Source organism: Apium graveolens, chromosome 6, assembly GCF_009905375.1.
Source record: "Apium graveolens cultivar Ventura chromosome 6, ASM990537v1, whole genome shotgun sequence".
Lineage (NCBI taxonomy): Eukaryota > Viridiplantae > Streptophyta > Magnoliopsida > Apiales > Apiaceae > Apium > Apium graveolens.
The window spans coordinates 49,919,890-49,937,247 of NC_133652.1; the positions used below are offsets into that span (position 1 = coordinate 49,919,890).

The following is a 17,358-nucleotide window of genomic DNA, read 5'->3' on the forward strand; positions in this document are numbered from 1 at the left end:
TTCTCATATCCGTGGCATATAGATGTTCTTGTCTTATAAACGTAAATCATATAAACGATGATCACTAGAGCATACCAAACGTAAATCATATAAACGATGGTCAATGGAATATACCAAACCCTATTTGGGTTTTTTTTTGGGTGTAAATACAATTGTGTGTAAAATAGTATTTGAACCATAAACATAGCTAAGCAATTTGAATTGAAAACATATTCTTTCACTCAGAATAATTTGACCAGGGCATCTTTTACAAGTAAAGATACATTCTACACCTAACTACCGAAGTTTGCTTGCAAATACTCCACGTTCCCTGCAGAAGTAGCCAAGTTCTAACTATCAGCTTTTATCTGATACAAAATATTTGTCAGTCGGCAAATAAGCCCAGTTTCCAATTTATTATAGATACGACAAATAGCCGAAAGCCAAAACACATTTATCAGCTCCATATAACTAAAGCGGTAGTGTCAAGTAGGATCTTGGACACATCCAATCCCCTTAAAGTTTAAAAGTCATCAAATCCGATGTAGTTGAGCTAGTTGCCGGAAAACAGTATGAATTCACTACATTCAGTAAGAGCATAATATAACTGTGATTCTCCAGTTGTATGTTTTTAAAATTTTTTTGCAGAAAGTATTGCAACATATTGTTAATCGTTTATCCCCTGACAGATGAACTGTAAAGAAAATTAGCAACATATCCCCCTTTTCTTTCAATGATATTCACACTTGGACTATAAAATTTTGGCGAAAAGTTAGGCGGGAAACATATTAGACACAAAAATTTCTTAGAACGGAGTGATCATAACATAGGAATGATGGAATCTGTCAATTACATTAGACAGCCCACATATTGAGCCCGTGGATACCTCTTTTGTAGCTGTGGCCACTGCACAAATAGCTGATCGGCAATGTGTAATTTGTACAGTATAATGCCACTTAAAGATAACCTCTTCCCTCGTGCTATGCTCTCCACATAGAATATAGATGACCACCTTATTCCCAACACCTGTACACAATATTTAAAATTTATATACTAAATCAGTTAACCATCCTAAATAATATACCACTATGGATATGTATCATTCTGAAAACCCAAACCTTGAAAAAGAATGCAATTGCACACAAAGGTATACAAGTCCCGGGGCCATTGCATAGAATCTGTTCAACAAAATGTCAGGTAAACTTATACTCATTTGTAAGAAAATGGTGGTAATCTATCAATATGGGTAAAGGCAATGAAAATACCACTTGGGGCTTAATTTTCATCATCAGCAACAGGGCATGAGCAACAGCAAAAATGGTAGTTCCGACAGAGGTTACATAAGACTGGCCTACTTCACGACTACGATATATCTGCAGGAATTGAGCAGTTTCTCCTGTCTGATCTCCTATCTAAAAAAAAGATCAACAATTACCATGGAAATGCCAGTAATTATATGCACAACTGCGAATTTGTCTATTATTTAGTCTTCTTTTAATTAATTTTAAGCACACTCAATCTTTTCTTCCGCAACTAAAGGGAAAAGAATTGTTTACTAAATCCACTTATACTGATCTTGCAGGGATCAAGAGTAACCATCACCTTATCAGCTAAAGAGTCCTCAAACACCCGTGCTTTTTGAAGACTCATATTATCAGTAGCGGCATCAATGTAATGTCTAGGAAATAATCGGTTTGCTTGCAAAACTGACAGGAGGTTTAGCATCTCTGCTGTGTGACCCCCTAATTATTATCGAAGCAAGGACTAAATTATATAACAAAACAACAAACCATCCTTAAATAAACAAAATCATATTGAGAAGAAAATATTTGAGCGCACCTGAACCCAGGATAATTAGTGTACTGACAGGCTCTATAGACTTCATTCGAAATGGTTTGCTGCTCCAGCAGACAACATAAAGAATGCGAAGCACAACTAACGAGATAACTGTAGTGACTATGATTAAAACATTGATTGCCATTCTGTGAAGGCAAGGCTAATTGTCTATATGTGATGATATGGACTGTCTTACAATGCCTGTGTCATACAAAACTCAATAAAATAAAGTATTAGGTGTGACATATAAAGCAAAATGCTCATATTGAATGGCTAAAACATAGAATATGAGAAAATCAACCCATCCGTCAGTGACAGGAGTTATTTTACTTCAATCCACAATTAAAAAAAGCTCCCATGCTCAATAACCTTGTTTTCAAACTAATTTCATGAAATCTTACATCTTTATTTGCCAACGACTCCTCCCCTAAGAAAAGCTACATTAGATTGCCACTACAATCTAGTCAGCCTTGATTTATTTAAATAATTCTCTATCTGCACATAAAGTCTAACATAAGCTAAATGAGCTTTATCATCTCATTGTGAACATCCGGTTCTACTAACTTGCGATCTAATTTAAGTTACCTAGAAATTAGAAGAATAGCATAGTTGTAATAGGTGTTGCTGGTCTGACAGTTTTTCAGCATAAAATTAAGAGTAACAAAACGAGAGATGTAGGCTCTTGTCACTCATTTCCACATTAATATACACCACAAACATACACTAGTATTAATGCCATTGTTATAATCTCCCTTCGAAACTCTATCTTCTCACTCCTGATTAAGAAACTGATGACATGCTCATTAGTCATGACTAAGTCCATATCACAAGCACTAGACTAGATAGACTCCAATCAGTTGAAATGAATTATAGACCTAAACAGAAAATTTAATTAAGATACTTCAAATTTAGTAAAATGCAGACCAAAATACTACAGTACATAAAAACTTTGTATGTCAACAAGCAAAGCACAGTTATCAATCCGTAATATAACTAACAATTGAGCAGATTTGCACCTAAATCAATTTTGTAAATAAAATTTTGATTTTGAATCATATAAACACATTTATCAAAGGAATAAAGGCAATTACCTGAAAATAGAGAAGCTTCGCTGGAATCTTGGTCGAGTTTATCGTCAAGGGATCATCGGCAGGTTTTTTTCCGGCTAATTGCGCGTGACTGTGGGAATGTCAGTTTGGGTGTTTGTTTGTCAACTCAATTCTAGTGATCTTTAGAAATTAAAAACTGAATAGTGTTTTTAAAGATATAAAAAGTTCAACCAAACGGTCCCTTAAGTCTTTAAATCAGAAAGTTTTATCTGTGGCCTTTACATGTTACTCCAAAATTGCTTTGATCCACTTTTCTAATCCTCTGGAATTTTGTTTTATTTTTTTAGTAATTATATGCATGAATATATGGCCAAACAAATTTAAATGAGCGAGAATCGAATACATAACTTGACTTGAGACAAGAATCAAATACATTAAGTAGAGAAATATATATTTTGACTTGCACAACTCAGAATTTCACTATGCTTTAAAATATATCTTTATTCTTAGATAAATAGATCACCGTAACTAAAAATCAATGAACAACAAGAAGCTAAATCACCATATGAACTACAAGATCACACATGCATTTAATTTTTTTTACATCAAAATCAAACAGAAAGGAAGTCACTCCCCCTCCCCTCCCCCCAATACTTGCCTACATTGCCTCTGCATTGAACCTCTTCTAGTCGAAGTTTTAATTATGTTTTTCGTATCAGAGTATGCATTTATGAAGAAAATTACAACAAAAGTAGATGTCTTTAGCTTTGGCGTAATAGTGATGGAGTTCCTCACAAGAAGACGTCCTACAGAACTTTTTCAAGAGAATAAACAACCAATCACATTGCCACAACTAGTTCAAAATGTTTTTTCAGATGGCATTGAAAGATTACTTCAACTAGTAGACCCTTAGTTAACTTCAGATATCTCTAACAAACAGCAGCTAGAAGAAATCTTCAAGTTGGCCTTATTCTTCTCTAAGTCTTGTCTGTATTTTCACTAGCTTCTTCATTACAAGTATTAGTCAATTCCTCTGCACCATTATTTCCAGCTCCATCACAATCCTCACCATTCCCATCCGAATTCTCCACTAAATCATCTTGTCCAGTAATCAATCCATCCGTATTCGTGGTCTCCACCGTACTCACCCTAACATTACTACTAGTCTCCACAGTAATCGGAGCACGACAGAACGGACAATTCTTATGAGACCTTAACCAAGTATCAATACAAGCAATATGAAAAGCATGACTACACTTAGGCAAAAGCCTCAAACTCTCATCATCTCGAAACTCACTCAAACAAATAGTACAATCTGCCTCTTCAACCAAACCTTCGCCTATCTTATACTTAATAATCGCAATAGAATCAATAACCATTTGTGTCAAACCAACAGTATTAATCAACCATATAGGATGAATCAGTTCAGGGCCATGATCTTCATTAATAATATTCTCATCATGATCAATATTTCTCGAAAAAGACCTCCTAAGACTATTCAAACGAAACCTATATCTCTTGAAAATTATGAAATAACAAAACATGAAAAAGAAAACAACAAGAAAACATATCACAACAAGCAATATAGGTGAAAAAGGTAGATTTGAACTTGAACCATCTTCATCTTCTGTAGGATACTTATCAACAATACCATCATCACATGTCAAGCAAGGTGGTACATAATACGAAGGTTCATCATCCAAAATTCTTCTGTAAAAACTTGCCATATGAAAACAGGGGATTATGAATAACAAGAGCTAATATTATTACCTTGCACATGAAGATACATAAAACCCAAGTGCAAGTTTCTTAGTTGAATGACTCCAAGCACATAAGAGTGTATGATGGTAAGATCAAACCCACATAAGAAGATAAGAGTAAAATATACTTGGTTGGGTGAGGTTTGAATATTACAGTATTTTTTTTTGTCTAGGTATATTGTAATTGCATCATATTTTTTTAAAAGATTTGTGACCATAAAGTCTAACATAAGCTACATAAGAGTATATGATGGTAAGATCAAACCCACATAAGAAGATAAGAGTAAAATATACTTGGTTGGGTGACAGTTTTTCAGCATAAAATTAAGAGTAACAAAATGAGAGATGTAGGCTCGTCACTCATTTTCACATTAATGTACACCACAAACATACACTAGTATTAATGCCATTGTTATAATCTCCCTTCGAAACTCTATCTTCTCACTCTTGATTAAGAAACTGATGACATTCTCATTAGTCATGACTAAGTCCACATCACAAGCACTAGACTAGATAGACTCCACTCAGTTGAAATATATTATACACTTTAACAGAAAATTTCATTAAGATGCTTCAAAATTAGTAAAATGCAGACCAAAATATAACAGTACATAAAAATTTCCCCAAAAGACCACACATTTGAGGCAACCAATTTTCTGTCTGAAATGCGACACGTTTAGTAAATGCTTAGACTCTAAATATGCTTAGTGTCATTTCAGGCCCTATTCGCAAATTGTGCTATTCTGCACAAACTTACCCAAATTCTAGTATTTTGTCGCTAAAATTCCGAAAACTTTGTATGTCTAACGAGCAAAACACAGTAATCAATCTGTGATATAACTAACAATTGAGCAGATTTGCACCTAAATCAATTTTGTAAATAAAGTTTCAATTTTGAATCATATGTGTCGAAGGAATAAAGACAATTACCTGAAAATAGAGAAGCTTGGCCGGAATTTTGGTTGAGTTTATCGGCAAGGGATCATGGGCAGGTTTTTTTCCGGCTAATTGCGCGTGATTGTGGGAATGTCAGTTTGGGTGTTTGTTTGTCAACTCAATTGTAGTGATCTTTAGAGATTAAAAAGTGAATAGTGTTTAAAGAGATATAAAAAAGTTCAACCAAACGGTCCCTTAAGTCTTTAAATGAGCGATAATCGAATACACTTGAGACAACATATCTTGTGCTATATACCCTCTATTCTGTACTTTGTATTAGTCAAGAGTTCTCGGCCAAGTACTCGTGGTATACATCCGCTGCTGACTCTATCCATGTCCAAAGGTACCTAGCCTATGCATGTGCTTTAAAATTACTCTCAAGTGGCAGCCATGTCCTATTACCACTAGATGTTGGCTTTATTATAGCACTTCTTGTTTTAATACTATTAGTTGAGACTGCCTCTATTGCAGAATCAAGCTCGGAAAGCATTCAAAAAATCAATTACAAAGGAAAGGACCCTCTTGGTGCTCTTCAGGATTGGAATGATTCTAGTCATCACTGCAACTGGTCTGAAATTATGTGTGATCCTTTTGTCGTCTCAATTTCTCCATTCCTGGGAAATCTTTCTAATCTCCAGCTTCTTGATCTAACTTTAAACTCATTCACGCCTCACATTCTTCCACAACTAGGCTAATTGTTCACAGCTTACTCATCTCATATTTTTTTTAAAATTCACTTTCGGGTTTGATCGCACCACAGCTAGGAATGCTTAAAAGTCTACAGTCTGCAGATTTTGGAAACAATTTACTGACTGCAAGCATTCCACAAAGTTTAACAAACTGCACATCACTGTCAGCACTTGCCTTAATTTTTAACATTCTCACCGGTGAAATCCCATCTAGCATCGGTCGATTGGTTAATCTAAAAATTCTTGTAGTTTATGATAATAGTTTAACAGGTCCAATACCTTCTTCCATTGGTAACCTCAAAGATATTCAAGATCTCGATCTGAGTGAGAACAGTCTATCTGGTCCAATTCCTCCTGAAGTAGGAAAATTGTCAAAGTCACGAACCCTACAGTTATTTACCAATTCTCTAACAGGAGAAATCCCAAAAGAGTTAGACCAGTGTCCCAAACTTATCTTCCTAAACATGTATGGCAATCACTTGAATGGAGCCATTCCGCCTGAGCTTGAAAATTTGGCAAGTTTACAAGCCTTACGGTTATTTGATAATCAGTTGAATTCCACATTTCCACTCTCACTACTAAGACTGAATTCATTAATCAATCTGCAACTTTCGCATAATGAGTTAATTGGCAGCATACCTTCCGAAATTGATTCTTTGGCTTCATTGCAAATACTGATGCTACATAACAATAGCTTTAGTGGAGAGATCCCTTCGTCAGTAATGAATCTGACAAATCTAACTTATGTATCCATGGGAAACAATCTCCTTACAGGATCATTACCAAGAAACATTGGGGCACTACACAATTAGAAGAACCTGTCATTATCCAATAATTTTCTTAATGACCTCTTTCCTCCCAGAATCACCAACTGCACCAAACTTCTTGCAATAGATTTGTCTATAAACAAACTGACGGGAAAAATTCCTCAAGGCCTAGGAAAGTTACGCAATCTGACTTTTTTGAGTGTAGAAAAGAATCAGATGTTCGGAAACATTCCTAATGACCTTTTTTTTTTAATCGTAGGTAACCCGCAGCCGCTATCCTTCGGGTGCGCATTGGATAAATTCTACGGGCTCATACAATAGTCTGCAAACCACGTGAACCAATGTAAACCGCATTTAAGTGACAGACTCTGACTCAGGAGGTATAATCATAAATTCTCCTCCCGTGGGATTCGAACCTGTGACCAAGAGGATAATTTTTCTCTCTTTAACCAACTGAGTCAACCCTTGCGGGCTCCTGATGACCTATTCCATTGCATAGGTCTGACTAAGCTCATTTTAAGTGGAAATAATTTTCAGGACGGATTCCAAAAGAAATTGGGAACCTTCGTCAACTTCTTTAGTTAGCTCTTCACAAAAACAAATTATCAGGCTTAGTTCCTCCTGCAAGGCCTTGCACTCGATAACAATCTTCTTGAAGGTTTGATTCCACGAAGCATTTTTGAGCTCAGAAAGCTGTATGTACTTCAGCTAAGCAATAACAAGTTCACGGGACCCATCCCTGATGGTCTTTCAAAACTCGAGCAACTGTTAGTGTTGGACCTCCGCTAAAACAAGCTTTCTGGGTCAATCCCTACAATCATGGAAAGACTGACCAGATTGTTGACCTTGGATCTCTGAAATAATAATCTCACAGGATCTATTACAGGAATAGTGATATCAAGCATGAGAACATTGTCGTTCTACCTTGACCTTTCACACAATTCATTTTCTAGGAAATATTCCACCTGAGACGCGAATGCTACAAATGATACAAGCCATTGATATCTCAAATAAGAATATCTCAGGAAGCATTTCCATGCTCAAGACTGCCTAAATTTGTTATCACTAGATGTGTCAAAGAACCAACTATCTGGTCAAATTCCAACAGACATTTTCACTCAGGTCGCGCTTCTTACCAACTTGAATCGCTTGATATTTCTCAAAATATGTTCAAAGGCATAATACTGTATCTGAGAATTTTACCAAAATGTCTACCTTGAAATACCTGAATATTTCTTTCAATCAACTTAAAGGACGTGTTCCAGAGGCTGGTCCATTTGGAAACATAAGTGTAACCAGTTTGCAAGGAAACCCATCCCTTTGTGGAGGAAAACATCTCCAACCATGCATCAACCAGAAAAAATCAAAGGCCAGTTCGTAGATGCATCAGAAAGAATAAAACAAAAGAGCTCAAGGATGTAGAACTAAATTACATTTCAAAATCGTTTCTCAAGAGGTTTGATAAAAAAAATATTGAAAGATACTACTAATATGTTTGATGAGGATAACATTCTGGGATCAAGTAGCATTAGCATTGTGTACAAGGGTATACTGGGAGATGGACAGCTAATAACTGTAAAAAATATGATGGTGGGTCAATCTGCTGTGACAGGTGAAAAGAGCTTCAACAGAGAACTCAGGATGCTTGGTAAATTAAAACATAGATATTTGGTGAAGTTAGTAGGTCACGCGTGGGAGAGTTCGAAGCTGAAGGCAATAGTTTTAGAATACATGGAAAATGGTAATTTGGAGAGCAATATACATAATCCGAGGGTGGATCAAGCACGGTGGACATTTTCTGGGAGGATTGATGTTTTAGTCTCAATTGCAAGGGGTTTGGTTTATTTGCATTCAGGTTATGATTTTCACTGCGACCTGAAGCCTTCCAACATTCTCTTTGATGGAAAGTGGGAGGCCCGTGTGGGTGATTTTGGGACAGCCAGAACTCTAGAAATTGATATATCTAGCAGCAACTCTACCTCAGGATCGGCCTGTGGAGGAACTATTGGCTACTTGGCACCAGGTAAATTTCAGCTCTGCCCTGATTATATTGTCCATATTCATTTTTTTAATATTTCTACATTATCCAATATCTTTCCCTTCATAATAATCAAACGCAAAATCTAGGTTGAATAGGTTATTTTCCTAAATGGGGCGGGTACCCTTTCACAAAATCTATATATATTTTGACTTGCACAACTCAAAATTTCACTATGCTTTAAAATATATATATATTTATTCTTCGATAAATAGATCACCATAACTAAAAACCAATGAACAACAAGAAGCTAAATCAACATATGAACTACAAGATCACACATGCATTTAAATTTTTTTACATCATAATCAAACAGAAAGTAAGTCACTTCTCCTCCCCCCAATACTTGCCTACCTTGCCTCTGCATTGAACCTCTTCTAGTCGAAGTTTTAATTATGTTTTTCGTATCAGAGTATATGCATTTATGAAGAAAATTACAACAAAAGTAGATGTCTTTAGCTTTGGCGTAATAGTGATGGAGTTCCTCACAAGAAGACGTCCTACAGAACTTTCTCAAGAGAATAGACAGCCAATCACATTGCCACAACTAGTTCAAAATGTTTTTTCAGATGGCATTGAAAGACTACTTCAACTAGTAGACCCTCAGTTAACTTCAGATATCTCTAACAAACAGAAGCTAGAAGAAATCTTCAAGTTAGCCTTATTATGCACTTGCCAAGAGCCAGACGATTGACCTGACATGACTTACAAAGATAAACAAAGGAAGATAATGTTAGAAAATGGAAAGTTTGAGGCATGTTTTAGACATGTTATTGATGTAATTTCCTAAAACTAATTGTTGGAAGTAGTTCCTTGTTATGAGGACTTAAACTTTCATGTTTGGATCTAAGTCATTTTCTTAGTGTAATTCATAAAGAAACTGAGTTTAAGTTAGTAGCTTGAAATGTTTAATTAAAATATTTACTGACTTATTATATTGTTTTAATGTGAATATTGTATCCGTTGATGAACAATGTGGATTATCTGTTGAAGTTCAATTTGGATTATCCGTTGATACTCAATGTGGATTATCCGTTGAAGTTCAATTTTGATTATCCGTTGAAGGACAATTTGGATTATCCGTTGATGCACAATGTGGATTATCCGTTGATGCACAATGTGGATTATCCGTTGATGCACAATGTGGATTATCCATTGATGCACAAAATGGATTATCCATTGATGGAATTGCTGAGTGCATTATCCATTGATGCTAAGTGTAAATCCTGATGGGCTAAATCCTGATGGGCTAAATCCTGATGCCGACTGTTACGTTTCTGGAAATATTCATTAAATGGAATTTAAGTCAGAATATTTATTTTAATTAATGTAATATATTCAGTTATGTTTTGGGATGTAATATATATACTGAACAAAACATTGTGGAATAGTGAGGTTGATTGACGTTGAAATATACATACGTAAAAACCCTAGCTATCATCTTCTTCCTCTTTTTCTCTCCTCCAAACTTATACAGATGAGCATAGGTTTTTTTGGCGACTGAGGTCTGATCGCTGTTTGTACATCGAGTTGCTGTGAACTGGTGTGCTGTTGCTGTTTTATCCTGGGAGGGTTATTGCGGTCTCTGAACACAGTAAGTGAGGGCAATAAACTCTTCAAGAACAACCTCTTCCTCTCGAGGGATTGGTGACTCAGCTGTGATTGAAAGCTTCATTACACTAAGCTTTCTTTCCCTTCTTAATTTTCTTTTACAGTTGCTGATTATATTTTATTTACGACCTTCGTGTTTTGTTTTCATTATTGGTACTATTGCCTTGTTCTTGTTATTGATTATATAACTGTCTCATTGTGTTAGTATAGTAGTTATATACTATTGTTGATACTTTGCCAACAATCTTGAAGAGTTTATTTGTTATATAGCTATTTAACGAGATGGTTAACGAAACTGATACTCCTGTTGGTCAGACTCCTGTTATTGTTGGTTCTGGTTCTGGAGTTACTGCGTCCACCATAGATTGGACCAAGTACAGATTTCCACAACCTATTGATTTATCGGGCATGCCGGATAAATTCAGTGGGGGGGCTTCTTTTTCTCGCTGGCAGAAAAAGATGAAGCTCTGGTTAACTGTTAAGGGTCTATGGCCGGTGGTACAGTATGATCCTCCTGTTGTGGATCAAGAAAAGCCTGAATCTATGACTGTTTATGCGCTATGGGCTGAGAAGGATGGGGTGGCTAGGGCTGCCATTCTGGCTGCTTTAGCGAACACTCTGTTTGATGTTTATTCATCGGATGCTTATAGTGCTAAGCAGTTGTGGGAAAAGCTGGACCAAACCCATAATACTGATTCTCAAGGTCTTGAGAAGTATTCTGTGGCGAGGTTTCTTGAGTTCAAGCTGGTGGATACCAGGTCCATGACTGAGCAAGTACATGAGTTTGAGATGTTGGTGCATGCTTTGGGTGAGTATGGAATGGACTTACCTGAGAAGTTTAAGGTGATGGCTGTGATTGAAAAACTCCCTAAGTCTTGGGAGGAGTTTGCTCTCTCCCTGAAAAGACAGAAAGGAGAGATCACATGAACAAACCTTATGCTTGACATCTCTGTGCAGGAACAACACAAGTCCAAACAAGGACATGTGATGCCTGTTGAACATGGGAGTAGTTCGAAGGCGAACGTAGTGACTGTTGGGCAGAAAAGGAAATCTGTCGGTAAGAAGGATAACACTAAAACGAAAAATGACAAGAACAAGGCTAAGAAACCAAAGACAAACAAACCTTGTTGGTCTTGTGGACAGGCTGGTCATTGGAGTAAAGACTGTCCTGTGAAGAAAGCAAAGAAAGCTGGAGTGGTAGCTCAAGCAAACACTGTGCTTGGACTTGCAACTACTAGTGGGCCTGTGGCTAACATGGTTGTTGGTGAGGTTGTTGCCTCTGAAGCCAACGACGGGTATGTTAACTACAACCCTGAACTACTTTCCACTTATCTGTCTAATGAATGGTTGATTGATACTGGAGCTAATGTGCATATTTGTGCTGATATTACTCTGTTTGTATCTTATCAACAGACTCATAGAGTGACAGTGACGATGGGGAATGCTAGTGCTGCTCAAGTGCTTGGAATATGAAACGTGGACCTGAAGTTTGCTTCTGGGCGGATTCTATCTCTCACTAGAGTGCATCATGTTCCCTCTATTCGTAGAAATATTATTAGTGGAAGCATTTTAGTTAAAAATGGCTTTGAACTTTCTCTCAAATGTAATAAAGTAGTTATTACACATACTGGTTCTTTTTATGGCAAGGGTTACTTGTCTGACGGTTTATTTTTAATAAATTTGGAGCCTGTTTTGGGCAGTTTTATTAATGATAGTGTTGCACCTTCTGTTAATTGTGTAGAATCATCTGATTTGTGGCACTTACGACTTGGTCATTTAAATTTTGGTGCTCTAAAGAATATGATGAATTTAGAGTTGATTCCAAAGCATGCCATTGATAAGAAAACTAAATGTCAAGTATGCGTGACTGCTAAATTAACAAGGAAACCATTTCATAATGTTGTTAGGGATTCTGACTTGTTAAATTTAGTACACACAGACATATGTGAATTTGGTGGTGTGTTGACTAAGGATCATTGTAGATATTTCATTACCTTTATAGATGATTGTAGTAGATATTGTTATGTTTATTTGCTTAAACATAAAGATGAAGCACTAGATAAATTCATTATGTTTAAAAATGAAGCTGAAACATAAACTGGCAAAGTACTTAAAAGGTTGAGGTCAGATAGAGGTGGTGAGTATACGAGTACCTCATTTAATGAATTTTGCGCAAGCAATGGTATAGTTCATGAGGTGACTCCTCCATACACACCTGAGTCTAATGGGGTGGCAGAGCGAAAGAACAGAACTTTTAAAGATATGATTAACAGTATGCTGATTAATTCGGGGTTGCCTAAGTACATGTGGGGAGAGGCTCTGAATACGGCTAGCCATATTCTGAACAGAGTCCCTCTGAAACACATGGATAAGACTCCTTATGAATTATGGAGAAAGCGTAAAACTAGTTTGAGTTATCTTCGTGTGTGGGGGTGCCTTGCCAAGGTGCTTGTCCCTGAACACAAGAGAAAGAAACTAGGACCGAAAACTGTTGGTTGTGTCTTTCTGGGCTATCTTGAAACCACAATTGCTATGAGATTTTTGGTTTTAAAATCTGACATAGATGGTATTGTGGCGAATACGATCGTTGAGTTTCGTGATGCAACATTCTTTGAGGATGTGTTCCCTATGAAGACTGGTATACCACAAGATACTTCTGATGATGATCCCACTCGCACATCGAGTTCCATTCCCGATCATGTGGAAAGGATGACGAATGTGGGGGCGGATCCTAGTAGTAGCTCTACTCCTAACGAAGTAGAGGAACCTAGAAGGAGTAAGCGTGCAAGGCTAGTCAAGGACTTTGGAAGTGATTACATCACTTATAATGTCGAGGACGAATCTTTAACTTTCCGTCAGGCCATGGATTCTTCGGAGTCAAGGCACTGGAAAGGCGCTGTGAAAAGTGAGATGGACTCTATTATTTCTAATGGAACATGGGAGTTAGTCGATCTCCCTCCTGGGTGTTCTACTATAGGATGTAAGTGGATTTTCAAGAGGAAGTTAAACCCTGATGGTTCAATAGATAAGTACAAGGCTAGGCTAGTTGCTAAGGGCTTTAGGCAAAGAGAAGGAATTGACTATTTTGATACATACTCTCCTGTTGCTAGAATGACAACAATCAGATTGCTTATTGCATTGGCTTCCGTACATGGTCTTATCATCCATCAGATGGATGTAAAGACAGCTTTTCTTCATGGTGACCTTGAAGAAGAGATTTATATGGATTAGCCTGAGGGATTTGTTGCTTCTGGTAACGAGCGGAAAGTATGTAAGTTAGTCAAATCCATTTATGGCCTAAAACAAGCTCCTATAGACTGGCACAAGAAGTTTGATGAAACTGTTTTGAGCTTTGAGTTTTTAGTTAATGAAAGTGACAAGTGCGTCTACTATAAGGTTAGAGGAAATGAATGTGTGATTGTGTGCCTATATGTGGATGATATTTTGTTGTTTGGAACCAATATTGAGATTATTAACGAGACAAAGAGTTTCTTAAAAAGGCATTTTGAGATGAAGGATATGGGTGAAGCTAGTGTGATTCTTGGGATCAAGTTGACTCGATCAACCGATGGAATAACCTTGACACAATCTCATTATATAGAGAAATCTATACTTGAGAAGTATGGTTATTCAAATTGTAGAATCGCTTGTACTCCATTCGATCCTAAAGTTGGCCTTATCAAGAATAGTTCAGGTATTCCTGTGTCTCAGTTAAGGTATTCTCGGATTATTGGGAGTTTGCAATATCTTGCTAATGTGACTAGACCAGATATTTCTTATTTTGTATCTAAGTTAGCTAGATATACAAGCTGTCCAAACAAGACTCATTGGGAGGCACTGGATAGAGTTCTTAGATATCTCAAGGGAATAATTTCTCTTGGTTTGCATTACCGGAGATTTCCGGGGGTACTCGAGGGGTACAGTGATGCAAGTTGGATAGCTAAGAAATCCGGGTCCAATGGAGTGACTGGATATGTGTTTACCTTTGCGGGTGGAGCAGTGTCCTGGAAGTCTTTTAGACAGACTTTGATTACTCGGTCTACTTTTGAGGCTGAGTTGTGTGCACTTGATGCCACGGGGACGGAGGCTGAATGGTTACATGGACTCATGAGCATGTTACCTGTAGTAAGCAAGCCGCTTCCTGCCATTTCTGTTCATTGTGATAGCCGTACAACTATCGACAAAGTCAGAAGTGTTAAGTATAATGCTAAAACAAAGAGACACATCCAAGTTAGGCTTAAGTCTATAAGGGGTCTTGTGTCTGATAGGATTATTGTTATAGAGTTCATAGGAACTTAGAATAATATAGCTGATCCGCTGACTAAAGGGCTTGAGCATGCTGTAGTCCTTAAGTCTAGGTTGGGGATGGGACTGATAACCCATCATAATTCATCAACATCGGGAACCCAATACACCTGAGAGGAGATCCCTCGAAGTGTATTCAATGTGGTAATAACAAGTTATAAGGATGAATTGGTAGTATCTCTACCATATACATTTAGATACTTATGTATCTAAGTCTATCCCCTGTAAACCTTTAGAGGTACTTAGACTGCTAGTTAGCAAGAGTTTTAAACAAACTCTGATTGTAACAGTTTTGGATCAGGATTTAATAAATTCTGATGGACCAAATACTGTGTCAGAATTTGTAAACTCTGAATGGGGTCAAGTCGAAAGACGAGATGTTAGCAGTACATCTTTGGAGATGCCCAGCTAAGCGAATGCAATTGTGTGGTCGCAATTAGAGGAAAGGGTTGTTCCTTGAAGCATTCGACTAACAGGATCGAGACAAGACCATAATGTCTCTAAGCCGTAGATCTGACCATAGCCTTTGACTTGTCGTCGTCTTTGGAGTGTGGTTACACTTCACGGATAAAGATTCAAGGTGAAAGATTCCATCTATATCCGGTAACCATCGAATTAGAGGACTTAGGAGGGTTCAAACCCGGGAGGGTACCGACTCTGAAAAGCAAGTCATGATAAAATCTGATATGCAATTCTGTATGGATTTGTGGGGGATTGTTAGAAAATGGAAAGTTTGAGGCATGTTTTAGACATGTTCTTGATGTAATTTCCTAAAACTAATTGTTGGAAGTAGTTCCTTGTTATGAGGACTTAAACTTTCATTTTGGATCTAAGTCATTTTCTTAGTGTAATCCATAAAAAAATTGAGTTTAAGTTAGTAGCTTGAAATGTTTAATAAAAATATTTACTGACTTATTATATTGTTTTAATGTGAATATTGTATCCGTTGATGAACAGTGTGGATTATCCGTTGAAGTTCAATTTGGATTATCCGTTGATGCTCAATGTGGATTATCCGTTGAAGTTCAATTTTGATTATCCGTTGAAGTACAATTTGGATTATCCGTTGATGCACAATGTGGATTATCCGTTGATGCACAATGTGGATTATCCGTTGATGCACAATGTGGATTATCCGTTGATGTACAATGTGGATTATCCATTGATGCACAAAATGGATTATCCATTGATGGAATTGCTGAGTGCATTATCCATTGATGCTAAGTGTAAATCCTGATGGGCTAAATCCTGATGGGCTAAATCCTGATGCCGACTGTTACGTTTCTGGAAATATTCATTAAATGGAATTTAAGTCAGAATATTTATTTTAATTAATGTAATATATTCAGTTATATTTTGGGATGTAATATATATACTGAACAAAACATTGTGGAATAGTGAGGTTGATTGACGTTGAAATATACATACGTAAAAACCCTAGCTATCATCTTCTTCCTCTTTTTCTCTCCTCCAAACTTATACAGATGAGCATAGGTTTTTTTGGCGACAGAGGTCTGATCGCTGTTTGTACATCGAGTTGCTGTGAACCGGTGTGCTGTTGCTGTTTTATCCTGGGAGGGTTATTGCGGTCTCTGAACACAGTAAGTGAGGGCAATAAACTCTTCAAGAACAGCCTCTTCCTCTCGAGGGATTGGTGACTCAGCTGTGATTGAAAGCTTCATTACGCTAAGCTTTCTTTCCCTTCTTAATTTTCTTTTACAGTTGCTGAATATATTTTATTTACGACCTTCGTGTTTTGTTTTCATTATTGGTACTATTGCCTTGTTCTTGTTATTGATTATATAACTGTCTCATTGTGTTAGTATAGTAGTTATATACTATTGTTGATATTTTCCCAATAGATAAAAAACGAGACAATCCAGCAATGCAGCCCCTTAAATTACTCGGTGTTCATCTAAGTTCTCATGGTGCATCCATTGCGTTATATTATTGGGCATGTTCTTAAAGCACCGTGTCCACTACTTTATATCGTTGGACATGTTCTTTGAAATTATGTTTAATACTGCATTAATGTATTCAGATCAATGTTCTTAATTTTATTTCTCTCTTTATTCCCCTCAAAATACCAGTTTGTGGCCGTTTTATAGTTGGCTGAAGACTGAAGTCCCTTAATGCCCCCGAATGATAAATAATTTGACCGATATACGGATCCCAACCAATTAAGCTAGCCCTTTTTACCAGAGGTAAGCCTTGTGATAATTTTTTAAAATTTTCCTTTGATCAATCAACAGTCAACACTGATTTCCTTTTTAAGTTGCCCACTGTATTTAACATAAAGTAGGCCGTATTTCCAATTCCGAACCTCTTGTTCTTGTCACATTTAATTTACATTACCATAAACTTAAGCTATTTAATTAGCACGAGAAA

At 36.8% G+C, this 17,358-nt stretch overlaps 1 protein-coding gene and 1 pseudogene across 9 annotated transcripts; one reads left to right on the forward strand and one right to left on the reverse strand.

Annotated features, from left to right (window-relative positions):
• Positions 1-87: 87 nt before the first annotated feature.
• LOC141667994 (UDP-N-acetylglucosamine transferase subunit ALG14-like) lies at positions 88-5,966 on the reverse strand. 9 transcript variants are annotated; one of them, XM_074474657.1, is made up of 8 exons: positions 5,555-5,966; positions 2,907-2,994; positions 1,819-2,016; positions 1,582-1,721; positions 1,245-1,391; positions 1,098-1,157; positions 866-1,005; positions 88-310 (listed from the first exon to the last, which is right to left on the reverse strand). In XM_074474657.1, exons 3-8 carry the CDS (start codon positions 1,958-1,960, stop codon positions 277-279), a joined length of 663 nt encoding a protein of 220 aa, XP_074330758.1. In that variant the 5' UTR covers positions 1,961-2,016; positions 2,907-2,994; positions 5,555-5,966; the 3' UTR covers positions 88-276. The 9 variants fall into 9 exon arrangements, 8 of the variants coding, with proteins under 8 accessions (XP_074330758.1, XP_074330754.1, XP_074330752.1 ...); XM_074474653.1 differs by lacking the exon at positions 88-310 and adding an exon at positions 4,480-4,574 and having other exon boundaries at positions 573-1,005; positions 5,555-5,958; XM_074474651.1 differs by lacking the exon at positions 88-310 and adding an exon at positions 4,480-4,583 and having other exon boundaries at positions 573-1,005; positions 5,555-5,958.
• On the forward strand, positions 5,814-17,167 carry LOC141665014 (uncharacterized; annotated as a pseudogene).
• Positions 17,168-17,358: the final 191 nt, after the last annotated feature.

Excerpts from the sequence above, each read along its gene's own strand:
- LOC141667994 (XM_074474656.1), bottom strand. The coding sequence starts at position 1,960 with ATGGCAATCAATGTTTTAATCATAGTCACTACAGTTATCTCGTTAGTT. Across the intron at positions 1,722-1,818 it reads ACTAATTATCCTGGGTTCAG|GGGGTCACACAGCAGAGATG; the intron begins GTGCGCTCAAAT and ends GATAATAATTAG. Across the intron at positions 1,392-1,581 it reads AGGACTCTTTAGCTGATAAG|ATAGGAGATCAGACAGGAGA; the intron begins GTGATGGTTACT and ends TCTTTTTTTTAG.